Below are 27,634 nucleotides of genomic sequence, written 5' to 3' on the forward strand. Positions count from 1 at the left end.
TCGTACATAAACATCGCTAATGTAAAGCAAAGACAAAATAACGTCTTTGTGTATGAAATCTACGTAATTATTTTTAAAAATATAGCAAAAGAGTATTCTCTTAAAACTCTACCAAGCTAATTATTGCAGGCAAAAACTCCCTCAACGTAAACAATCCATGCGCCATGTGGGTTTGAGAGCGGGTCCCTGAATGGCCAGTGGTGCAGTAAACCAGCCACTGATTGGCTGTCTCAGTTTAAATCTCCCGCGAACCCTCGAGGAACTCCAGTGGGAAGAATTTTGATCCAGTTTTAGGGGTAGGGGTGGATTTTGGCCTGTGTGGGATCATCTGGCCATTTTTTTGTCAGTGAGTACGTGCAGGATGTTCTCCAAGGCCAAGCTGAAACGGTTCAACGAGGAAGTGGGTAAGTGGAGGGGCGGAAATAAGATTATTTGGTCTTTAAAATAGGATGGGTTTTACACTGGGTACGATGCTTGGGTATGGATTTGTTTTTGTTTTGGTTAAAAGGATAATTAAAGGGGCGTTATTGGTTTGATGGGGTTTAAACTGGGGGCACGGTGGTGGGTATGGTTTGTTTTTGCTTAGCTAATAATTATCTGGTGCACGTGTACCTTCTTCACGTATAGTTTTTTTGGGATGAGGGAGTGCATTTCCTTGGTATATAACTAGTATACGTATCAGAGGTTGTTTTGCTGGAGATAAATGCATAACAGGGTATTAGACCTGTCCTCTTTTCTGTTTTACACCACACTGTAAAATTATGGAGCAATTATTGGCTTTAACATAAGATTTACAATTGTGCAATGGGTAGTTCAGTTATATTGTAGTAATATGGAATTCTTTGACTTGGTGTTTTTATTGATGTTTGGTTTTGTATGACTGTATTGTCCTTTACATTGTTTTTATGCTGCATGGTATGTGAGATTGTGCCTTCTGTTGTGCTTAGGATAGCCACTTGTACTTATTTATTTTTTAATTCATTCATCCCGTTGAATCCAGGTGATGCTCCTGCCTTTTTTCTTGCTGCTATCAGATGCCTTTATCCAGTTTAAGAAAGGCCTTGTATTGAGTTGGTAAAGATATATCTAACTCCTCCACTTCCAAAAATCGTAAGCTGAATGGCAAGAATGAAATAAGAGATACCGGTACATCCCTGAGCCCAGTAGGTGAACTCTCTTGTTCTCCATAAACAACTTTGAACCCTGTGACCCTGGCAGATTCTGTGACCGCCAGCCATGTGGTGTGATGTGTCAGCTGTTGTTTTTTATTCAGCCTTTGGGCAACGGATGAATTCCCTGTTATGAATAAATTTGGGTGGCGTTAGTCAGAGTAAAATGCTTACCAGTAAATTGTCAGCCATCATTGGAGAGTTCACTGAGATAGTTTTTAAGCTTTGGATTATGAGAAGATAGATAGTACCATAGGAGGATGCCTGTGGCGAAGAAACTTGTCCCCCATAAGTTGTCAGGCATTATGTGATGGTTAATTCACATTAAGCATTGTTTTAATGTTCATATTGTTGGTGAATTTCACTCGTCCCCTCATTGAGCCTTATGTCAACGTAAACAGTCAGTTGCCCTTCAGTGTTTCTGTTATACAGTAAATATACAGTATTAAATTACCTACCACTGGTGTTAGATGTGGCAGGCACCATTCACTCACACAGTGCATTAGTACCAGTACTTTCATATAATTCTACTCAGAGTTACAATCCAAATCATTTCATGTAACCCGGGAAACCATTTTCAAAACTCTATGAGAATCAGCAGATGGATGCCTGGTGATTCATCATTGAGCTTCTATGTTTTGTCAGGTCTGAGAACACAGTCATATGCTTGGAAAATTGCTGTAATACCATGCCGGAAGCAATGCCTCATCCAGACAAGAGTGCTCTCATCTGTCACATACATGGCTATGTTCATATCTTTTGGAGGAGGTCCACAAAAGAGACCCCAAGGTTAGCGAACCTAACCAGTATGCTGAAGGAGATGCAGTATGAAAAGCAGCTGTCAAATGAAAAGGAGCTGACCCATTTAAGCACAAAGCTTCTTGGGCAATATATAGTAGCTGCTGCCCAGTATATGTATTGTTCTTGGTACTAGTTGTAACCTCAGACTCATCAGACTCATGGATGTGAACCCAGTGGACTGAAGACTAAAGTTACCCTTGTCCTGTAGTCTTCTTGTTTCAGGGGACTGGTTGGTAACTGAGGGACATTTATATTACCAGGCAAGGGAGTTTCCCAACCATATCAGTGCTACCACATGAATGCATCCCTCACCAGCACCATACGTACTGTTAAGTGTACTAGTGATTGTTCATCTTTCTCAGGCTGTGCCCCACCCCCAACAGCGTATAATCCCAAAGACAGGAATGGAGGATGTCCGGTGTTGTCTATGGAGAAGTCCGAGAGGTGGAGGCAGACGGCAGAGGTATGGCATTTGACCCCTTGAATGTAGTGGCTCTCTTTCTTGTGCTAAATGGTCAGACAGTAGCCAGAACTGAGTATACTGAACAATTGCAGCATTATCTGTTAAAGGATTTAGCAATGGATTTACTTATGGATCATGCATTAGAGTATATGGTACAGTATTAGCATACTGTTATATACCCACGGTTGATCATAAGCGATTTTAAATGAAGAGTAGGCCAAGTTTAAGAAAATTCAAGGTAGTTTGTAGAATTAGTTTGCAGTCAGAATAATAAAGTAGCTTTAGGTAAAACAAGAATACCTCTAGTTTGAGATAAGTCTATCTATCTATCTAGCTATTGCCAGACACCTCAATCCCGTTCCGGGTGGCCACAAACAAATCGCCTCCACGTCGCCCTGTCCCCCGCCATTTCACTGCCCTGCTCCCAACTCACACACCCCTTTCTCATATACCTCTGTATATATGCCTATGCTGTTGACCATAACCACCCACTATCCCCCCCTAGGCAACCCCTGGGCCAGGAACGTACAATCCTGACCTTGTCCCAGCTGTGTCACCAACAAAGAAGCGCCCCACCTCTGCCTCCTCTTCTCGGCTCAACTCATCCACAGTCTCCACCGGATCAAATGGATCATCAGCATCCAGTGGCTTCTTCCTCAGTGTCAGTGTACTATGAGCAATGATGGTGGTGGTAGTAGTAGTAGTAGTAGTAGTAATGGTAACAGTTTCGTTGTAATTAGGAAGTAGAATCTGTTCACTTCAGTTTGGCATAAAAATGTCATCTCGCTCTAACTCATATTCCGAGCTAAAGCAGATTAACACTTGAATATGATGCTAATAATGGAGAAGGGCTATGGAGAGAATGTAGCTAAAGCCATACGGTAGTATTTTCTTTTTCTAACACTGAACTATGGGAAGTAGGCTGCAACACCAAGTATAGGTGAATGAACTGTAGTAGTAGTAGTAGTGCTGATAGTAGTACTAGTTTTTTTATCAGTATTATATTATTGTTACAGTACTATAGGAGAAGTGCATGATCAGGAATTTTGGCACCCCTTTTTAATGTGGCAGCATCCGGATTGACTCAGTCGGGTACGTTTTTGTGAAGCTACAGAGCGTGGTGAATGTCTTTGGCATATCCAATAGAGACAGGCTTTCGGGGGCTTGAATGATGAGTGAATGGAAGCATGGCCCATAGGATTGGGCAAAGTTGGGCTGTCTGGACGTTGCTACTCCTCACCCTGCCCTTGGGTGGGAAAGGAGGTCTGGATGATGATGATGATGATGATACTATTATTATGGGACATTATTGTCGGGATGATGATGATTCTTAGTAAACAAACTTCACCTCAGTTATTAATGAAAACAGGATTAGGATATTGAAATCACAGTAACACTGATGAGCAACGTGTCCAATATAACATTATTTTGCAATCCACAGCCCCCCAGACCACGTGCCTTGACTCGCTCCACATCAGCACGAGCGGTGCGAGGTCACCCTAAGGATCAAAATGGGGGAGAGGTTGGGGAGCTACAGGACAGGATTAAGCAGCTGACTGAGGAGCGCGACAAGATGAAGGAGGTTATTACACAGCTGGAGTCACAGTGAGTATCCTGGCATTGGAAGAGAATAACATACAGTACATTGATGAATATATTAAAACCAAGTGAGCGAAGGGGTAAGCTAAACCCCTGATACTGATGATCACATGTGGAGCACCTGTAATTGTTCGATATGATTGATCTGTATCCCACATTGTAGAGTGTAGTCAGTAACCATTCAGAAAGGTCAAACATCTTCAGTCACCATCAAGTGCTTCTGAAACTACGGTCAGAATTTCGGGTCTTGTCCACGTTTTTGTTCTTTCAGTTTTATTAATACCTGTATGGCCATAAGTACTCATTATAACTTACTACATGTTCTTTTTTGTTGTTTACCCCCATGGAAAATCACTGAGACATTGCATATTAAAATTCTTTGCTACCTGTGAAGCTGATTTGCCATTTGCCACAATCTACACTACCAGTTGTCTGGGAAAAAATGATAATACTATGTAACTCATGCCTGACTTATCATGAGAACTTCCATTTACTGCAGCTATATTCTGTTCCCTTTAAGTAGGCATAAATTTACCGTACCATCTCTCTGTCTTGAGTGCTGAGTTACTGTATAACAAGAGATTAACACAACGGTATGATACTGGTCGGAGGAAGTGCTCAGGGAAAGACATAGAGCCATAGCATTGTTTTGTTCTGCCATTGAGTTAGGAGTAATTAACTGGAGAGGATGAAAATCTCAGCTTAGTAAAAATGAATGAGCCATAGTTGTTGTGACCCTAGGCTCTTCTCAGTTTGAACCCAGTGAACTGCAGGATGAAATTACCCTTCTGCAGTCCATCAACCTCCTTTTGAAGGATAAGGAAAGAGTTTAGGGATGTTTTCAGTGCCACCACTTGACTGTCTGTATGACTTAAATTTGAGAGTCAACTGGAAGTTTTTATGATCACATAATGCTACTGGAGAGTACATAGTCATCTAACTGTGTACTGGGTATGTATAGATAGACAGATAGATAGATAAATTAGCCAGATGCGTTTTTTCTGGAAGGGATGGCCACACTAGAATTACTTCCATGTCACCATTTCTTTTGACATCAGTCTGCCCTCTCTTCAACCCCCCCTTCTTTCATGTGACTTTCCACCCCGTCCCTCTGTCTGGTCCTCAGTCTCACCTTCCCTACCCACATACACTCTCCTGGATTCCATATATTTTATACTAATGTTTTTATTCTAGGTTGACAGTGCTTAAGAGTCGCCTTGGCAAGAAGGATACCCATGATGTAGCAACAGCAGTCAGTGAAGATGCAGACACTGCTTGCAAAAGGTAAACACTGGCATCTTTTGCATCATGCTCTTGCTGTCTGATAGTTGTATTCAGTTTAGGAGGTGAAGTCAGGGTTCAGGGGACTTGAATGGTGAGTGAATGGGAGTGCCACTTGTTCAGTTAGACAGACTTAGGGTAATTTATTCTCTTTCTCGCTCTCTCTCTCTCACCTCCGGCGATAGCCAGCAGGTCAGTGAGTGGCCGGCATTCTTCTGCTTCTGGCAAATTTGTTAAAAGGAGGCCTTTGGAGACAAAAGTGGCACCATATTTGGGAATTTAACGTGGAGACTCGAAATCTGCCATCAGCTGATGCCAGAGGTGGTGCTATCCAGCAACAGCTTTAGTTAAAGTATCTAATTAAAGCCTGTTGAGACACAAAATTGGCCTATATAAGGCTGTTCACATGGGGGGTGTTTTGGGGATTTAAACCCCCCTTATTTGGAAAGAATGAAAAATTTTGCAACTTATTAAATTGATTAAATCCTGTTAAGAATGTAACAAGATAGAGAAATAATAGAAAAAGAGTTATAAATTTCTACAAATTATAAGAAAGAACGAATAAAGAAGTTTCATGAAGGTCCTAGAATGTTTTGTTACCGAAGAGAATAATGGAAGGTCATGGAAGGCTATTGAAAAAAATGGAAGTTTGTAGAATGTAGTGGAAATTTCTAAAATGTTTCATATGGGTATATAAACAGTACTTTTGTGCAGAGTGAGCTAGTTTATGGTCAGAAATCAGCGTGTGAAGAAGTTTTTTCTTCTGTTTTTCCTGTGTTTTTTAGTGAAAGATGTCAAGTAAATGACCAAATTCTTTGTTTCACATCCAAGGTTCTGTAGCGTTCAGTATGTAAATTACCCAAGCTTGTACCCATTCAGTATTTTAGTCAGTTACAGTACGTAAGTTTACTGTATTACGTTGCATAGTTTAGCGGGTAATTAAGGTGCTTCAGTTGATTTGAGCCTGTGCAGATTTACATTCGTGGGGTTGTTGGAGTTAATGACTCACGTAATGCCACTCAGGGATGAGTGAGGCTGGTCAGTCTCATCTTAAATGTCAGGACCAACTTGCATAATCCTGGGCTTCTATGCTTCTCATGAGGCAACACAGGATTAGATGATGAATGAATGAAGTAAAGTGAATAATCTGTGTTATGATTCCCCTTCCCCCAAATCCCCTTCCCCCCTTCAGAAATCCTGTGCACAGCCCAGGTCCCATATATGGTTATGTGACATGGAGAATCCAAATTTGCTGACATCTGTGGTGGTGCCATCTAACCTCACCACAGGTCCCAGAGCACTTGTATGTTTTTTCCTCACCACATTCTATCCTAGACTGGGAAAAGAGGGACAGTGATAAAGTATTTTATTTTCTATTTATCTATTTTTTTCAGTGTGGGGGATGATGAAGCATTTGTTTCACCAGGGCATGAAAGAAACGGTCATTCAACTCCCCATGGTGCACCCACTCAGCAAGGTAATTTACATTGTGGCCTGTTTATAAAGTGTTGCAATAAATGATACTGTGCTTCATTTTAGGGAATCCCCATATTGAGGCTGGCTATTGTACAACTGATATTTTCTGTAATCTGGAAGCTACATCAAATGCCAAAATCAGCAGATCACCAGTCACTTGGGACTTTTGAAGAAAATTTCAGTTGTGTAATAAGATTTGTAGCAATACTGTATATGTCTTAGCTTGAACCTTGACTTTATTTACCTGTGGCTGAGTTTCCTTCCTAAGAGTGATTATTGTGTAGTTAATTACCAAGCTTGTAACCTTAGTTCATTCTTACATGTCTTGTTCTCTCGGTTACTGGATCCTTCCTGTACATTTTTGAAAACATAGAGAAGTTGCTGCTGCTGCGGTTGATAGTGATGATGATGATGACATTGGTGGTGAAAGTGACATCATTAACCCATAGGAGGTTTAGTATGAGTTGGAGTTGGGCAGTGAAATGGCGGGGGACAGGGCGACTTGGAGGTGATTTGTTTGTGGCCACCCCAAACGGGATTGAGGCGTCTGGCAATAGATAGATAGAGATAGGTTTAGTACATACATATACTCACTTTAAAGCACGTCACACAAGGTTTAGTATGTACAGTATATATACCCTTGGATGTTTAAAAATCCCGCTTGGTCCGCTTGGTCATCAGGCCTTGGGAACCCATAGAAAATGGAGGAAATCATTGCCCAGGTTGTAGGGAGGTTTTATATGCCATACTGTCCACCCATCCCACCAGGACAGGTAACTATAAACTAAGTGCCAACCAGGAATGGGTTAATATTTTGTTGTTATCCATTTTCTCCACACGACCAACTGTCTCAGGATAGCCACTTCTCCTAACTTTTTCAGCAATAGATAGATAGATAGACACCAGTATCAAAACACCTTAGTTTCTTCTAAAACTTTCCAGCATATTGACATCAAAACCAAAACTTTACTTCAATTCATTTGCATCCCCAGGTTCCACCACAATTCAGGATGGTTCAAATGTGCCTGTTCTGGCCGAGCAGCTGAATGCCACCAGGAGGGAATTGGCCGAAGCTCAGCAGGTCATTTCCACACTCACAGATGAACGCTCTGGTCTCCAGCTTAAACTAAAGGAAATGCAGGTCAGTCCAGGTGAAGAAAAATAATTAAATACTGTATAATGAGAGAGAGAGAGAGTTAGGGCAAAGGGAAGTTATATGATTTAGAAAAATACAAATACTTATTCATGCTTCATTGTGCATACTTCAGAGAGAGAAGAAAGATGAGTGGAGATTATTTATTTCTCATATTTTTCCTTTTGTCAATTCTGTTCTCTTTAAAAATAATTTAGACAACATTTATGTCCTTGTGATAAATTGGGAGAAAAGGTAGCTGGATGGAGAGGATTTCATCTTCTCTCTCCTTGTCTTTTCCTTTCTTTTCTCCTCTCTTATCTCTCGAGGAATTTGGTTATTATGATTATAGCTTCAAGAAGGCAGTGAGAAAGGATCCATAAGTGATGAAGTTTCAGTAACTGTGAAAGAAGATTAAACCATGTATATAATCCACCTACAAGAATTAGAAGTGGAAAAGTGATGATTCTGTTGTTCATCTCAGGATGGTGATGCAGTAATTATTTTTCTTACCTCTAGGAAAGTGATGAGAAAGGATCTTTAAGTGAAGAAGCTGCAGCAGTTATGAAAGAAGAAATAAGCCACCTAACCCATCTACGAGACAATCTGGAGGCGTCCCTGTTGGTGAAAGAGGACCTGATTGCCGAACTGCAGTTACAGTTGGATGAGGTGGTTGCCGACGCCACCAGCTCTCACATACGCGCTGATCAGTTTCAGGTCGGCATGCAGCACCTACAGCACAAGGTAGAATGGTGTTTTTACTTTTGGTTAACGAGAGGTATGAAGTGCATAACCTACAGCATAAGGTAGACTGGTGATTTTTTAAAATTGTGGTTAATGAGAGAGATGATGTGTGTAAGGGTGGATCTGTGTGCCTGTGAAGTGGAATTATAGGGCTTAAATAGTGAGTGAATCAGTGTGGCCCATATATTTGGACAGACTTCTGATTAGTCTCTCCCCCCCCCCTTATTTTATTTTATTTTTTAAGACCTTACCTTACCCCATTTTTAGGTGAGAAAAGAGGTATGAATTGATGATGATGGTGGGGAAAAGAGGTATGGGTGATACCGATGATGATGAATATGATGATTTTTCTCCTGTTGTACAGCTGGATGACACTGTGCGAGGGAAGTATGAAGTGGAGGGTCGAGTGCGAGACTTAGTGGCGCGGTACGAGAGTCTGGTGGCAGAACGGGAGCAGCAGCGACAGTACCACCAGGAGACCATCAAAAAGAAGGACATTGAGATACAGCTTCTTAACACCAGCATTACTAACCTCAATTCTAAGGTAACACAAGAACACTTCATTTTGTCTACTTTATTTATTTATTTATGTATTTATGCACAAAAAGAAAGAAATAGAGAAAAAAAGGCTGGCATAAAACCAGCCAAATTTGTTCTTTTCAATTGAAATTGAAGAAGAAAGTCAAATTCAAGATTCATTCATTCAAGATACCTGAACACATTGCATTTCCTTATGTCTGGATCCTGCTTCACCCCATTATGAGATGGGAAGAAGGGTAGGGATGACAGCATTGATGATACTGGGTGATAATGATGGTGATGGCAGTAAGGGCTGGATGATGATAATGATGATGATACTACTATGCTCTTTGTCTACAGATATCTGAGTATGAGATGACTATCTCCACATTAGAGGAGGAGGCTGCTAGAGTCTCAGTGTTGGAGGCCACAGTATCAGAGTTGAGTCTGGCAGCCAAGGAGAGGGAGCTCACTGACACTATGCATCAGGAGGAACTTAATGCACGATATCAGGAGGTTAGTCACAAGCTCAATTTGTCGAATATATTTAACCCCTTAACCCGCCCTGTGCCGACCACTTTTTCACCACTGGTACCCCCCAATCCCGACCATTTTTGGACCCAATTTTTTTTTGCTAAAACTTTCGCTTTTGGTCAGGAACAATAGTCAATCACCAAGAAAGTGTTCACCGAGGTCCATAAGTGGCCTAAACAGGTATACCTTCGTTACACCTGGTACCGTGTTCTATATTGGTGGTCTGAGGCTCTCACGTTTTCTATGGTATTATAAGTCTGGGAAACCAGTGAAAGTAAGTAGATATGTATTTATTACAAACATAAAAACATGTGATACAAGAGTAAATTGGATTTTATACAAAAATAGAGTTGAAATAAGCATTGTACCATCGTGCGAACCGAGCGAAATCGGCCAGACTGGTCACGATGAATCGCTAACATTGCTGAATCATGATACATATCATTTTTTCTACTTACATAATACATCTCCAATAACATTATACCATTTTACATTTTATTGAACTGTTTTTACGTATTCACAGGCCTTTCGATAACATTTAGCATAATGTTAGCGCTTATTTACGTAGTGAGTGAACTCGCTGTGACTGTTGTTTCAACTCGTATTGTGTTTTTTCAACTTACATAATACTTTCCTAATAACATTATACACTTTTCCACTTTTGAGAACTGTTTTGAGATAGTTTCAGGCCTTACGTAAATATTTAGCGTAATAATAGCGCATAATAACACAGAGGGTGAAGTCGCTATGACTATTATTTCAACTTACAACCTATTTTTGTACTTATATAATACTTCTCCACTAACATTACACATGTTTCCACTTTATATCATTGCTATCACATAATTGGAAACCTCACTATTCTACTGAGCGTCCTATTATCACATATTTACACAGTGAGTGTTATCGTGATATCATTTGTTTCATCTTACACTAGAATTCAACTTATAAATTACTTTCCTACTAACATTACACCCGTTTCCACTTTATATTCTTGCTATCACATATTTACTGACCAGAGTGTTAGACTGAGCGTCATATTTTCGCAGATTTACACAGTGGGTGTAGTTTTGATATCACTTCTTTCAACTTACTCTATTTCTCAGCTTATACATTACTTTCCTGCTAACATTACACCCGTTTCAACTTTATATAAGACTTAGCACATACTGACTGGCCTTATCATTATATTGAGCGTCATATTGCCATCCCACACAGTTTCAGTAGTGTAGGAAGTTATGTTACTCTCTGAAACATGGCTGAAGGTACAACGCAACATTGCACTCTACACACTCGTACCTTGTGTCTTTTCTCTGAGTGGCTGGTCTGACTGTTGAGTGCGTGCATACATGGCAGCGGCGCTGGGGTTTACGACGGTTTGGTTCGGAAGGGATTGTGCTAGGATAGTGGCGTCCTGCGAGGCGTAGGGGAGTCTGGGCAGCCATGGGGGTGCGGGTGCGGTGTGTGGGTCTGTCCTGGGCATGCCTGGCGATTATTTCACGTGCCAGCTCCCTCACAAACCCCTCAAAGGTCTCTGATACTCCCGTTGTCATGGCATGCAGCTAGTGTGCGTTCAGGACCGTGATGTTGAGCAAGTGGAAAAAGAGCTTTTTGTACCACTTCATCATGGTCCTGGCACAGTCAAGACTGGAAATCATCGAGTCTGACTGATCCACTTGCCTCATGTTCAGATTATAGTCCAGTACAGACTCAGGTTTCCAGACGTTGCGCCTCCTCTCGCTACGGTGATCAACGGAGTCTGTGCGGTGCATCAGGGGGCTGTGTACAGTTGATAGGAGGCAAACTTCCCTGTTGTGGTTCCACAGGGTGACAAGGATGTTATTTGCCTGGAAGAAAACCACCTCGTTCTTGTCAAGTTTCCTCCCTATCTTGACCATATGGCAACGGTTTCTCTTGACTGTACCACAGACTCCGGTGTCGTGTTGGTGGAGGAACCTAGCGAGAAGAGGGCTAGTGTACCAGTTGTCCAGGTACAACACATGACCACGATGAAGGTACTCCTCTATCATTGTCTTCACCACGGCCCCTGGGAGTCCTATACTACGATCTTCTGTTATATCTGTCTGTGCGCCCGTGTACAAGACTATGTCTTGCACATAACCAGTCTTACAGTCACACATAACAAAGATCTTGAACCCGAAATGGTGTCTCTTGCTGGGTATGTACTGGTGAAAGGAAATACTGCCTCTCCACAACACAAGACTCTCGTCTAAGACGAGGTCTCTAAGGATAAAATGAGGAGCGGAACATTTCCCGTAAATGATCAAATGCAAGCCTAATTCTCCTCATTTTATCAGTGTTATTAGCATTAGCTGGATCTTCTGCATCAAAAAAGTGGAGGCGGCCGAGAATCTGCTGAAATCTATTACGACTCATCACCTTTCCAAAGAAAGGTGTGATGGTCATTGGGTCAGTGGTCCAGTATGCAGGTATTTGATTTTTTCTTACAACACCCATCAAGAGAACCAGGGCAAAAAATAAGAACATCTCAGAAATTGTCACAGGATAGTCATATTGCTGGGAATGCCTGCTCGTTGTTCCCAAACGTTCACTTTCACGGCACTGTGTTCGTGAAAATATGTTTGTCTGTTCCACTATGCGCCCCACAAACGCCTCGCCAAAGAACAGGTGGAAAAAATCCACCCTAGTGGAACCCGCCTGCACACCTGGAGCCGTGCAACCAGACTGCCACTCCTCAGTGAAAGGGTGAATGATGAGAGTAAAATTACTCCCATCTTCCCAGTTCCATGAGACACCACTGTCTCCAGCCACGTCCCCATCGTCGCCTTCGTCAGGGTGGGGAGGTGAGGGTGGTGGGGGAGGTTGGGGAGGTGGAGAGCGGCGCCTTTCATCACTCGCACTTCTCTTCCCTCTCCCTTTTCCTTTACCCTTTCCCTTCCCTTTCCTTCCTTTCCCCACATCCTGGGGCTGTGGGGAGAAAGTTTGGGAATATTGTGGGGCGAGACGTGCTGGGGAGTGGCTCCACCTCCTCTCCCCTAGGCCTACGTGCACCACGTGCTTGTGCTGCCTCCCTCACACCACTTTCCCTTTCACCCCGCACTCCCACCACACCACTTTCCCTTTCACCCCGCGCTCCCGCCACACCACTTTCCCTTTCACCCCGCACTCCCACCACACCACTTTCGCCTTCCCCAGACAAAACACTAGGACCATACCTTATTTGCCTTCTCGCCCCACCTTCTGATCCTCGGGGTGAGATTTTTTCCTTCCCCAACCACGAGGCAACATCACGTCCTAAGCCGCCGTCATCGTCATCATTCTCATCCTCATCCTCATCAGAATCTCTCTCTAGGGGATGGAGAGAGGTCCGTGCAGGTGGTTTGGGTGCAGGCTGGCCTTCCCTTGCCTTACGATATGTCACATACCGCTTTTTCCGGGGCGAAGGGACCTCCTCATCGCTGCTTGTTATTTCCTCCTCAGGCTGGACGTAATCTCGATCCACCACATCATCATCAAGTGGAGAATCACTATCTCCAGTGAAGGCATCCAGGGCGGGTTGTATTTCGTCGTCTGAGAGACCTTTACGCGCCATGTCTGACCTGGGTCACTGCTAACAGGTGAGTGACCGAGACAAGGGTGAGCGCGGGTCACGCGGGGTCTGGGATGCTGCCCGCCTGGCGGCAGGTAGGGGAGGCTTGGGTAGGTGGGCGAATCGAAAATCTCGCGCGAATTTTGAAAATTGTGGAAATTATGAACCTTGCAATTGCAGGACGTTAAAGTACGTCGACAGGATTGGCAGTGACAAAACGTGAGGATGTGGAAGAACGTTGACGGGACGCCGCGGGTTAACTGCTTGTAGCATTCTGGAAATGCCAGTTGGTAGACTGCGTTGTACATTCCAGAAAAGCATTGTGAATTAGTGTGAACTTTCGGTCATTTTTCATGCCTACTGCATGCTTATGCGTGATGAGTAGGTCACAAATTGTCAGTGTGAAGTATAAACTTTGACTAAAATGTTATCATGTTTGGTTAGGTATAAGTGGGTCAAAATGCATGATGAAAACATGATTTTTTTTTTCACCAGTTTTCCTGCACCACAGACATAGGAAGTGTTTAGGGCTGCCACAGACCAGGGGTTAACAAGCCCTCTAGTGCCTTTTCCCCGTTCAGTTTGTTATTTGTTTGGTGTGTTAACCTTTTCACTAGTGTAATGTCTTTTTGACCATAATTAAACTAATTCCTGAGAATTGTAATCTGCCTGCAAAGGATCTTTCTTACTGAAGGTGTTTGGATATGCTTTATGTGAAGCCCTCTCCAACTCTGAAAGTCTTAAGCTCACTCAGATTGTTTAAAGTTTGGAAAAGTTTAATATAAATGATTTCACTGAATTTCAAGAAAATAAATTATCTTTCCTGTTAATGACAAAATTAGGGACTTTTTTTTTTTTTAAGGTGGGGACGCTCACCACCCACTCGCTCGATGTAGTGGTGCACTCGGGTGACTACCCTTTCCTCTCATCATTCCTTCTTTTCATTCTTCCTCTTCTGTCTTTCTTTTCTTTATTCTTTCCTCTTCTGTCTGTGGGTGACTCTACACTGAGTGACAAGCCAAATGGTTTCCTGTACATCTGGGTGGTGACCATATAACCAACTTATGTCACCTGGTGGTTTAATGGGTAATTAGGGTGCTCCAGTTGGATTGAGCCTGTGTAGTTTTATATTGAAGGGGTGGTTGGGGTTTATTGCTCACATAATGCCACTCAGGGATGAGTGAGGCTGGTCACTCTCATCGTAAATATCAGGACCAACTTGCCCAGCCCCGGGTCTCTACACTCCTCATGGGGCAACACAGGGTTAGATGATATTTTTATGTTCTAAAAAATAATACTTTCCTACTCTTTCGTCTTTCCCAGGTGACCAAACTGGAACAGAAAATCAGTGATGTTGAGGGCAGTCTGATGGCAGCTAAGGCAGAGAAAGAGAGCCTGGCCACCAGGCTAGCAGAGACGGAGGGTATGAAGTTGGAGCTGGTAGCCAAGCTTAGTGAGGCCATGATGGAGAAGGCACGGCTGGCAGTGGCACTGGAGGAGGCAAAGGAGAGAGCACAATGCCTGGAGACAGAGGTGAAGGAGAAGGAAGTGGTGCAACAGTTTTTGGAGAAGGAAATGGAGGCCAGGGAGGCAGAGGTTAGTACAGTATGGTTCTTTCTGTAGTGTCAGAAATGTCATGGTGTTCATATGCCAGTGTGATGTAGCTGATTCTGTGTTTATATATATATATATATATATATATATATATATATATATATAGCTTAAGTAAATGAGACACAATAAGGATTTTTTTCAGGCAAATGCTAAGCTATTTTGTTTACTTTGTAGATTCCCTTACCAGTTGAAGGTTTGTTAAGTATGTATCTGGTAGGAGAAGGAAATTGCAGGCATAAAACCATCACCCAAACCTCTCTTCCTTCCCAAAAGTGGGGAAAGGTACAATCCAGATTGGGGGGGGGAATGGAAGGAGGATTTACCCACAACCCTGCCCTGTTGAATGGGTCACACACTCATTCAAACATCAATTAAGTCTCTAAAATTCTGACTCCTTCTCACAGGCATAAACATCCACTCACATGTGATTCATACCACCTATCAGCTAGTCAGTTCATCTACCATCGCTTCACCAGGAAAGAATCGGGGTTGTTTTGGTTAGTGATAGAAATTTGGTAAAATAGGTATATCTGAGTGAATTAAAAGGAGGGAGGAGGCAAGGTAGGCCAAGGAGGAGGTGAAGAGATATGGTGGATGAGTGTGTTAGGAAGAGAGGTTTGGAAGTTGGTGAGGCGAGGGGACTGACAAGAGATTGAGCTGGCTGGATGAATGTTGTTAGGAGAAGTGCATAATCAGGGATTTGGCACCCCTTTTAACATGGCAGCCTCCGGATTGACTCTGTCGGATACATTTATGTGAAGCTACAGAACATGGTGAATGTTTTTGGCGTATCCGATAGAGCCAGGGTTCTGGGGGCTTGAATGATGAGTGAATGGCAGTGTGGCCCATTGAATTGGGCAAATTTGGGCTGTCTGGACATTGCTACTCCTCACCCTGCCCTAGGGTGGGAAAGGAGGTCCAGATGATGATGATGATAGAAATTTGTTTTTCCATTGACCTGGCATTGACAGTGAAGATGACAGTGTGAGGCAATAACCTGTATACCAGAGCCAGCGAGTGCCTAATGTCTAGTAAGTTTTCAGAATCATGTAGGAAGATCTTGAACCCGTACAGTAGTCTAAATAGCATTTAATATCTGTGGTCAGTTGGCAGAGTCATCCAAGAAGCTGTGTGAGGTTGAAGAAGAGCTTGAGACTGCTCGAAGTGTTGCACTGGACCTACAACAAGAGGCAGAGATGCAGCTAAACCAGGTACTCACACTCAAGGCAACGATCAGTGCTAAGGACTACGACATTGAGGCAAAGGCAGAGCTTATCTCTACCCTACAGGAGGAGGTGAGATTATATTTTATTTGTTTTTACTCGATGGATGGAACTAGGGCACTTACACAGTTGGATGTTGGTGCTAAGTTGTTGATGTATAAAATTTGATTAGCTTTCCATATGAGATAGGAATGAATATCCATGGGTACTGTGCTTTTATTATTCTAACCGCCTTAAAAAAAAAAAAAAAAAAAAAAAAAAAAAAAAAACTCTCCATTTTGAATGATGCGTTATAACAGTAAATTAATGCTAGAATGTGGTGGTAGTCATGAAGAAGGGCTCTGAAAATAATGTAGAGTCATAGCATTGTCTTGTGCCAATTAGCTATGTGAAATAAGCTGCAAAAGGACAAACATCAAGGCCAAGTTTAGGTGAAACACCCATAATCTCAGTTTTATGATAATCTACCCTTTGTCTGTTCAGATGAGCCATCGTCAGTGTGAGACAACAGTACTGCAGGAGAAGCTCCAGGAGAAATCCACAGCAGCTGCACAGGTGGAGGAGATGCTTACCTGCCAGGAGGAACAGGTGGGCAGATAGCAGGGGGAAGGACAGAATCATCATCACTATTATCATTGCCACCAGTATCATCTTTGTCATTATTGTCGTTGTCATTGTCATTGCAATTATCGACTTTCCACCACCGTGTAAAGGAAGAGATCATTGTCCCATAAGCTCTTGAGTTTAGGGGGCTTCCTAGCTGTACTTCCCTTATATACTAATACTTGCATATACAGTACCTTAATGTTGTCTTGGTACTGGAGAGAGATTCCTTCATGTATTGTCACCATGCTTCCTGGTTATACAAAGGCACCTCAACTCCCGATGCTGGAGAAGGATGCCTTTACTTGGTGTGTATTAAAATGGCTGGGCAGTGCAGTTGCCTGATTATACAAACATTCCTTAGCTACCTCCCTATCTGAATGGAAGATGATGAACTGCTGGGAAGGGCAGCGTAAGTAAGCAGTCTTCTGGGTTGACACTTTTAATGAGCCTGAGGCCATAAGGAAAACCTCAGCTTCCTCCCAATCCCAGTTAATGAGCACAGTAGACAGTAGCCAGAGATTGTTGTGTATGGCCTAACTTGGAATCCCTGCCCTTACAGTTAATGAGCCTAATGGAAGAGCTAAGCCAGGTTCGAGCAACTCTGCGTAGCCGCGAGGACAGTGTTTGTGACCTGCAGACCCGAGCCACAGACCTGGCAGACACCAACCGTCAGCTGGAGGAGAGGATAGTGGAGCTTATGGCAGAGATCAGTGACCGTGAGGCTCAGCACATAGCAAGGTGGGCACTAACAAGGTTACTGTGAGTGTAAGAGTGTAGGGAATACAACTGATTTGTTTTCACCAGATGGAACTCGGTGTGCCTTTGTAACTTGAACATCAAGTTGTAGTTGCATGAAATTCAGTGAGCCTCGGTTTGAGGTAGGAATGAGTCTTCTTCATTGCTAGACATATCATATCTCCTGTCTGATTACACTTAACCATCGGCTGAACTGCAAGAGAATAGAGACCTTTGTCAGACACGAGTAAATGGGCTATAGCCTAGTTAACTTCTTTGCTTTAGCCATTCTCAGTGTTGGTGTGAGTGTAAAAGTATGGATACACTTTATCTCATTCATTTAGGCAGTTGGAATATTGGTGCTGTGAGGGTAAAACTAAGGGTGTAAGATGCTCCTCACATTCCCCAATCCTCCCACAGAGTGACGAATATCGAGAGTGAGCTGGAGGACCTTGGTGTGAAGTATTCAGAGGCACTACTAGAGCAGGAAGCCACTCGCCGTGTCCTCACGCACACCACAGAGCAGTTGGAGCAGGAGCGGCTGGTGAGGGGAGCTGCTGAGGGGGATCTGGCTGAGCTGAAGGAGGAGCACCAGGCCATGGAGTGCAACTTAAGGAACCTAGTGCAGAAGTATACCAGCCTTGAAGATGCCCTTGGTAGGTTCTGAGAAAGAGTGAGGAGGAGAAATTGAGAGGATGGGGGTGAATAGTACTGGTAGCAGCAGTAATAGTAGTAGTACTTGTAGATGCAACCTTAGGCTCATCTTATTGTAAACCCAGTGGACTGCAGGCTGAAACTGTCCTTCTCTTTTAGTTCATCATCCTTGTTTCAGGGAATAGAGAGAGTCGATGGATGTATTTAACCATAGTGCAGAGTCGCCCAGTAATATTTATGCCACGATTTGAAGGCATCACTCTCCAGCATCTGATATATACAGTATTAAGAGAAAAGAGGAGAGAGAAGTTGAAGTGATTATTATACTAGTGATGTAATATCATTCTGGCAACTTTCAGATGTATAGAGGCTTGCATCTTTTGTTTTGCCATCTTCGTACACACTGCATCAATTTTGTTTTGGTGCTGTCAGTTCTTTTGTGCCTGTCTTTTAAAGCGTTAATTTTCTTTTTAATTATTTAATAGACCCAAACAGTGTATTCATTAACTGTACATCAGTTTGGTTATCATATAAGACATGTAGTATCAGACATACAGTAGTTTCAGTTTTACTTGGTACATATTTTTCTGTACATATTATATTTATTTATGACCCTAATAAACACTTTGTGATCAAGTAGGAAATGGTGCTTCAGCTGGATAGGGCCTATAAGGATTTACTAGTGAGAAGTGATTGGGGTTTATTGCTCATCTGATGCCACCCAAGAGAAAGATGCTGGTCACCTTTGCCTTAAGTGTCAGTGCTGAATAGCCTAACTTAGTCATGAACCTTACATTCTTTATGGTTTACTGAAAGATTAGGTGATAGAATAAAACAGAATTTCTGATCCCACGAGACACTATATTTAGGTGGGGAAAAATGGTCAGAAAGATGGTGATTTTTTTTTTCCCCTCCATTTTCTCTTCTTTAGCATGTGAGGAGGCTGAGAACCGTGACTTAGAGGAGCGCCTTGAACGTGAGGTTGCTGAGGCAAAGGCAGCAGCAGCGGAGGCTCAGCGTGAGGTGGAGGCCCTCATTACATCTAACTCAGGATTCTGCACTCAAATTACACAACTTAAGGTAATTATATCCACACATGCTTACATAAACTTGAATTGTAAATGAATGAGTGTTTGGCCCATTTCACATGGCATGCTTTTGATTAGTTCTTCAGCATCAGTACCGGTATTTTTATCTTAGTCTTTGTTTTCTACGCTCCGCCTCACCCTGCCTATTGGTGGGAAGACGTGGGATGATTATGGTAACAGTGTTGAGGACATCATAAACTGGTACTGGTATGTGTAAATAGCAAAGTATATGGTGATGTTTGGACCCATTTCTTAATGATCTCTTCACTGTGATTTAATGAATGGATGTTACCGTGTTCATTTTGCTTCCAACTCCACTCGGGATTATTCTGGTGCTGGTGCTTTTGCTAATGTGATAAAGCAACTGTTTCCAAGGTTTTCATGTGTGAATGATTGTGTGGAGAGAATAGAGAATGAGAGACATGCTAGGAGAGTGAACAGTATGACATTGAGGGAGAGGGGAAGACTGAGAATGAGATATGGGGTGAGGTAGGGAGGTATATAAGACAGGTGTGAGTTCATGAGAAAACAGCCTGACGTCAGACGACAGGGTAACTTGGATGTGATTCTTTTATGGTCGCCTCTCCCAGGTTAGAGGCATTTGGACGTAGACAGGTACACAGGTTGGTAGATGGTGATTGACTGTGTGGATAGTTTGGACATGCTGTTTGATAGTGCTTTTGTGCCTTCTGTTTGCTCCAGGATCCTACCTCACCATCTGTTAGGAAGAAATCTGGGTTAGAATGACAATAATGAGAGTGGAAATGTGATCCATTTCCTTATGTGCTGCATGTGGTTTTGTGCTGTCCTTTCTATCATTCTGGATCATACCCACTCCTCTTATTAGTGGGAAATAGGTATGCACAGGTGGTGGAGAGGAATACCTTCTTGTGGTGGCACCGATATAGCCATGCAGTGGATCAGCCTGGTTATGCAAACATCCCTCGGCTCCCTCCCTGTCCCCCAAAAGGGAGGTACGATAGTGGACTACAGAAAAAGAACATCAGCCTGCAGCTCACCAGATTCACATTGTCAGATGAACCTGTGGCTACAACTACTATTGAGGGTTTGGATGATGACCACAACAGTGAACAAATTTTTGTAAATCATGTATATACAATACTGTGACTTTTTCTATATTGATATGCACATGAAGTAAGATGCAGTGAAAGAGTTGCAACAATTGCGTGAATACAATACTCTAATTTTTACCAGATTGACATGCGCAAGAAGTCGGATGCAGTAGAAGAAATGCAGCAATGTATCGAGGTGCTGCGGGAAGAGAAGCAGCATCTGACCACACTGCGAGACAACCTGGAGAGCACTGTGGCCAGTCGGGACGACACCATAGCCCAGCTACGGCTCAGGGTCTCCACTGTTGAGAGGGAGGCTGAAGAGGACCGAGTTACCCTTAGGTCCAGAGTGGCCGACCTTGAAAATCACTTAAAAGAGACACAAGAAGAGGTTGATGTTAAGGCTGATGTGGTAAGCAGTGGTGTTTTTATTGTGGAAGTTTGTGTTGATGTGTTTGTGTGAGAGAGGATGCATGTAATTTGTAGGAATATTTACTGGTGATGATATGCTTAGAGTCATATCTTTTTTGTACATAGTAGCTGGATTGTAATTTCCAGCATTTGCCAGTATGTAGATAAATAGAAAATGTGTACCAGAATGAAAATCGTCACTCAATGCAGTGCTGCTCTTGGGTGGCTGCCCATTCCTCTCTTTCTTCCTTCTTTCCTTCCTCTTATGTCCTTCATTCCTTCTTTATTTCCTCTTCCTTATGTATATGGGTGACTCTACACTGAGTGACAAGCCAAGTGGGTTCCCGTGCACCAGGAAACCATTTACTATGCCAGGTGGTAACCATATAGTCAGACTATGGCATCTGGTGGTTTAGTGGGTAATTAAGGCACTCCAACCTGGTTGAGCCTGTGTTGGTTTATATCCAAGGGATGGTTGGGGTTTATTGTTCACATAATGCCACTCAGGGATGAGTAAGGATAGTCACTTATCTTAAATGTCGGGACCAACGTGCCCAGCCCCAGACTCCTACGTTCCTCGTGGGGCAATACAGGATTAGATGATGTATATGTATGTACAGTATGTTAATCATGCAGAACTGACATTCAGATAATTCTTTGGTGGCCAAATTATGGACTGGACAAATTATTTTATACTGCTGTACAGTATGAAACTTCTAAGTATGAATGTTTATGCCTGTGAGGTGGAGTCAGGATTCCAGGGCTTGAGTGGTTAAGGAAGAAGATCGTGGCCCATGCAGTTGTGTAAATTGTAACTATTTCTCCTTCTGTCTGTCTTTTCCTCTGCTCTCTGGATCTTCTCTCTCCCCATCCTAAGGTGGGAATAAGAGGTCTGATTGATGATGATGATTCCATACAGTATTTCATTCATAATAGTTAAGATGATTATTTTTTATTTTATTATATTTTTTATTCTGGACCCTATCGCATCCCTTCCTTAGGTGGGAGGAGAGGTTTGGATGGTGGTGAAATACGATGTTCGGTATAATATTTCAGATGCGGGTGCTGGAGGGTAAAGTGACTCAGTTGGAGGAAGAGAGCCTGAAGCAGAGTAAGACATATGAGCAGCAGCTGGAGGAGAAGACCCAGACCATCACACAACTCACGGCAAAGCTGGAGGAACTCACCAGGCAGTATGACAGCGACAAGGACCAACTGAGGAACTTGGAGGTTAGTAAGGAAGCTGCATATAATCTTTTCACTTTCACTGGGTCTAAAATTGCCATCTCTTTATCATGAGAGCTGAGCTCTATCAACAGACTGTCACTTGAATGTGATTTCCACCATCCTTCTTCTGGGGGAGAGGGAGGGGATTGAGGGACATTATAAATAACAGGCAACTCCACCACTAGGTCATATCAGTGCTACCACATGCAGGTTTCCCTCTCCAGCACCTGTATGCCAAATAAAATCATCTGGTGGTGAGATGGATAAAGTAAGCAAGATGTCAGTGCAATGAAGGGTTTATAGTCTCAGTTACAGTTGTTTCACAAATTAAGTTGCTGTTTGATTAATTTCTGTTTTTCAGGTAAAGTTACTGATTTGTTGCCAGAAATGTGTGCTTTACCCCTGATTCATGAGGGAGAAGCATGTCTCAAAGTTGTTACATTTGAAGCGGCTTTATCTGAATAAGGACACGTCCATGCCAAATGCTTGCTGGTATAGATGGGAGTTTTGTTTCAAAGCCCATACATGTGGCACCACTGGATGCTGGCAGGTGTGGGTAAGAACTTCTATGAATTAAATGATCCAGAAGTCCCACCCATGCTAGCAAGCCCTTAATGTGGACACAACCTAAAAGGACTGCCTTTAGTGGCATGTATGGCTACTACACACATCATCATCATCATCACTATTATCACCGCCACCATCATTATCATCATCCTTATCATCATCAAACTCACCATTTTCACCACCACCACCACCACCACCATCATTATCATCATCCTCATCGTCATCAAACTCACCATTTTCACCACCACCACCATCATCGTCGTCATCACCCTACCAAACCCCCCCATTCTGTGCCTGCAGACATTACTTTTAGAGAAGGTGACAGAACTGGAGCAATACAAATCAGAGATGGGTGCCATGCTGGAGACCACAACCAACAGACTGCGTCACGAGGTGGACCAGGCCAACCAGTCACTAGTGGACAAAACCTTCGCCCTTGACTCCATTAATGCCACACTTTCCACCACACAGGATGAGCTGGCGACACTGCACAAGGTAGGATATTAAAATGTTTGCTGTGGTACAGACATACTCCATTTAATATGGGAGATGCATAGTGGAAAGATGCTATATTAAGTTCAAACTATCCAGCATATGTACGTTAAATCTGGAGGCTTTAATGGTGAGTGAATGGGAGTGTGACTTATTCAGTTGGGCAGCCTTTGATTAGTATTTCATTGTCCTTTTTTTTTTTTTTTTTTTTTTTCCCCTAGGCTGAGAAAGTAAGTCTGGATGATGATGATGATGATGATGAAAAAAGTAGAAGGTAGTATGAAATGTAAAAGTATGGATGTTTATGCCAGTGAGGTGGAGTCAGGATTCCTATCTATCTATCTATCTATCTATTGCCAGACGCCTCAATCCCGTTTGGGGTGGCCACAAACAAATTGCCTCCAAGTCGCCCTGTCCCCTGCCATTTCACTGCCCTGCTCCCAACTCACACCCCCCTCTCTCATATACCTCTCCACCCCATCCCTCCATCTCATCCTCGGCCTCCCCCTCCCTCTTACCCCCTCCACCTCACTCACATACACTCTCTTCGTCAGTGTTTCACCCTCCATCCTCTCCACATGGCCAAACCACCTCAGTGTGTTCCTCATAACGCTTCCTATCACATCCACATCAACACCACAACGCTCCTTTTTATCCTCATTCGTCAGCCTGTCTCTCCATGTGACTCCACAGGCTCCTCTTAAATAACTCATTTCCACTGCTCTCACTCTTGACCTGTGTCCTTCCAACAATGTCAGGATTCCATGGGCTTGAATGGTGTGTGAATGAAAGTGTGTCCCATTTAACTGGGAAGTCTTTTAGTTAGTTCTTCATTTACACTTTTTACTTGCTATCTTGACCTCACTTTATCCCATCCTTAGATGGACAGAGAGGTATGGATGATGCCGATGACTTCTCACACTTAAAATAAGGAGTGCCTTTACAGATAAACAACTATATTTTTGTCACCAGAGCTTGGCAGAGAAGGATGCAGCACTTAATAATGAGCAGCAGAGGGTTAAAGAGCTTGAGAGCCATAGGAATGATTTAAACAAGAAGAGACAGGCAGCAGAGCAGACCATCACACAGCTGAAGCATGATCTGTCAGCAGTACAGGAGCAGCTGGCAAGGTGGGTAGAGGAGTAGTACATGTAGTAGTAGTAGTGGTAGTAGTTGGAACCCCAGACTCATATGAATGTGAACCTGGTGGACTGCAGGCTCACCCCTTTCTGGCAGTCTGGGTGATAGAGAGGGCATTGAGGAACTTATTAATCTGAAGTCTAGTTAGGGTGACAGCATTAATGATGATAGTAATGTTGATGATGATAAAGAAGAAGAGAGTGGAGCAGTATATTGGTGGAAGAGGAGGAAAAGAGAGTGGAATGTTTCAGAGTGAGAAATGTATGGGAGTATAAAAAAGCCTAGGGGTATTTGGGTCAAGGTCATCCTCTGTTAGAGGCTTCCCAGGAAGGAGCAAGTTGCCAGAGATGATGATTTAATGGTGATGATTATAACTGTAATGATGATAATGCCAACAGTGATCATTCTTTGCCACAGTGCGGAGGTGAAGAGCAAGGAGGCAGTATCAACAGAGTGCTCTCGTCTGTCCAAGGTGTGGGAGGAGGAGCGTAGTGAACTGACCTCCACCAATGCATCCATCACTGAGGAGCTCAACACGTGGAAGAATAAGTTCCTACACCTTGAAAAGATGATTGAGCCTTTCAGAGTGAGTCCTTGTTGTTGTTGTGGCCTAGGCTCAACTGGATGTCTGAATTAGGTGGTATTTCAGATTTTTTTTCCCTTGTGTTAATAGCACTTCTTTACTGTGCTTTGTTCTGTGCCAGCTCTCGAGTAATACCATTAGATCCAATCGGATTGAGCCTGTGTAAGTTTATATCCAAGGGGTGGTTGGGGATTATTGCTCATGTAATGCCATTCAGGGATGAGTGAGGCTGGTCACTCTCATCATAAATGTCAGGACCCCGGGCTCCTGTGCTCGTCATGGGGGGGCATGGGATTGGATGATGGATGGATGGATGGATCTTAGGACAGCTACACACCACCTCATTCCATGTCTTTCTTAATCTACCGCTTTGTCAAAGGCCAGGTACTCCAGTAATTTTTTACCTCCTCACCGAACCCCCTTGGTCCATCCATTCATCCTGTCCAGACCATCTCAGTTTCCTCCCTTCTTGTTGATGTTTTCCACCCAGCCATTTTCTCAGATATTGTGAGGATATTCTGTTGTACCTGATAGTGTGATAAAGTACTTAGCGAATTACCAAAGTTTTATATACGGTATGAGTATTTGGTGCTACACACAAGAAAGATGCACAATATTAACAATTTCCGAAGTACACCAAGGGATCCATGTATATGAACACACACATACACACATGCATTTATGTGTGCATGCATATGAGCACACAAACATATTAATATTCAGTCATTTTGACCAAAGTACTACCTGGGGTGATTTTTTTAGGTCTTATTTGGCACTAGTGTAGTCTGTTTACATCTCATGTCTGTTGTATTTGAACAACCATGTTAAATTGGTCAAACTATTGTGTACTTGAGATATTAGCAGATACATTGATGCCACATAAGACACCACACCACACCCAGCATTACTTATAAGGGATGATGATGAAGGTAATTGTACACATTTGTACATTTCATACCATTTACTTTAATTTCCTCCTTTACAGACAGACTTAAAAAGATACATTTGTACTCTCTTTCAAGCACCTTCTCATCCATTCTCTTGCCTCAGGAACAACTGGATGCATATGAGGTTGAGAAGGCAAGTCTGTTGGAACGCAGCTCAGCAGCCAAGGAGGAGGTGGATAAGCTGAGCAAGCAGTATGCAAAACTCCTTGGCCACCAGAACCACAAGCAGAAGATCCAGCATGTCCTACAGCTCAAGACAGAGAATGGGCAGCTTAAGGAGGTAATGTTGCGGTTGGTTTTATTGTGCAACTTACCCTTTCACATGCCACATCACCACATGCAGAGGTGTATGGTATGTAGGAGAACTACTGGGCCTTGATAGCAGGCTGTGAAGCCTATGCCCAGAGTCGAGCACATAGAACAAAAAAAAAATTACTTTTTACTACATCTTGTTTCACTTCAACTTACTCTGTCAACACCCATCTTACAGTGGCTTCATAATGTTCATCTTGCATCCCACCACACGACACCTTACTACCTCACTTCATCTCACCTCATCCCACTCTTAATCACACCATGCCATGCCACGCCGCATCACAGCACACCACACAGCACTGCACTGCACCACACCACACCACACCACATCACACCACACCTCATTTCATCTCATCTTACCTTACCACACCACACCTCAACTTTAACTTACTTTTCTCACATCTCATAACAGGAGGTGCACAAGCTGCGTCAAGAGGGTGAGAGGCAGCGCAAGGCCATGAGGCGGCTGGAGGAGAAGATGTCCCGGCTTGGAGGCTCTACAACACGGCTCCACGACACCTCCCGCTCCTTGGGGGACAAGGAGAACTCTAATGCCTCCTTCCTCTCCGCCTCCACGTCCTCCCTGGCTCCCCCTCCCTCTGCCTCCACGCCACTAAGGAATAGTAACAGGCCACAAAGACTTTAACGACTCGAGCTGTTAGTATACATCTCGGAATTTTTAGCACTACAAAGCCAGGATTGAGTCATTAAGGTATTAGGCATCTTATTTTTAGCATAAGTAAACCAATCCTGAGATAACAGATTAAAAGATGATAGTAGCTTATCGTGTATCACCTCTTAATCACTTCACTGTAATGACTTTTTAAATTTATTCTTGCTACCTTCATAGGACTTTATTCAGCTTAAGAGAGAGAATCACTAGAAGAGTTAAATGCAGCCATCATCAGTGCATTTCATAAGAGAAATCTTTCCTAAGCTAAATTAAATTTTCTAGGGCTTAGGAGCAATATAAATGGGGATAACAGCTAATAATTTCCCAAGTGTAAGGTAGTTTTGTTATTGCAGGAAAAACAGGAGGAATGGAAAGATTCCGTAATTTGCTTTCGCTTGTCATTCTTGTGAAATAAATCTAGGCTTGGAGGAAGAACTAGAGGCATGGAGATGTTCTACACTCCTTTCCTAGCCCTTCCTGCCAAAAGAAATCTTAGGTATAACAAGTGTTTATTTGTCAGTCATTATTTAGGACTTAATCAGATTGGTTATGATTTTTAGTACTGATTAGTAAAGGGTTTAATTTTAGTGTATTTTTAGTGATTATCATCTATTCAGACACTGTTTTTATTTGCAGTTTTAGTTATATTAATAAGATTGCTGGTACAGTAATGCCCCGATATACAATACCCCTAGATGCAATACCCTGGCTTAACGATGGCGGTAGAAATACCACCATACCCCGCCTAACGATGGCCAAACCCCGGGTTAACGATAGGTTTTGATTTGTTTTTTTACCAATTTCGATGATTTTGTAGACCAAAATTGTGTGTTTAGTTTGATTTTTAAACAGTTTTTAGACTTAGATTAATGTGTTTTAGCCATAGGTGGGGTGAACATTGTCATATTGGGTACAGTTTATTAAGTTTGATTTTTTCCAGACATAATAATTTGATGATTTTCAGATTTTATGTGTTGGTTTTAGTGAGTTATTTACA

The 27,634-nt window shown here is 42.8% G+C and overlaps 1 protein-coding gene across 1 annotated transcript; it reads left to right on the top strand.

The window, feature by feature from the left end:
- Window positions 1–361: 361 nt before the first annotated feature.
- Window positions 362–26,610, top strand: LOC145391722 (uncharacterized). The gene is made up of 23 exons (XM_080266259.1): window positions 362–404; window positions 2,333–2,433; window positions 2,939–3,094; window positions 3,875–4,038; window positions 5,227–5,316; window positions 6,708–6,790; window positions 7,782–7,930; window positions 8,441–8,665; window positions 9,030–9,209; window positions 9,545–9,700; window positions 14,613–14,885; window positions 16,010–16,198; window positions 16,610–16,714; window positions 17,292–17,470; window positions 17,888–18,123; window positions 19,053–19,201; window positions 20,425–20,673; window positions 21,750–21,923; window positions 22,788–22,982; window positions 23,952–24,124; window positions 24,552–24,705; window positions 25,753–25,929; window positions 26,377–26,610. Exons 1-23 carry the CDS (start codon window positions 362–364, stop codon window positions 26,608–26,610), a joined length of 3,834 nt encoding a protein of 1,277 aa, XP_080122385.1.
- Window positions 26,611–27,634: the final 1,024 nt, after the last annotated feature.

This window comes from Coenobita brevimanus, chromosome 19, assembly GCF_032717465.1.
Source record: "Coenobita brevimanus isolate Jiangsu-jjx chromosome 19, ASM3271746v2, whole genome shotgun sequence".
NCBI lineage: Eukaryota > Metazoa > Arthropoda > Malacostraca > Decapoda > Coenobitidae > Coenobita > Coenobita brevimanus.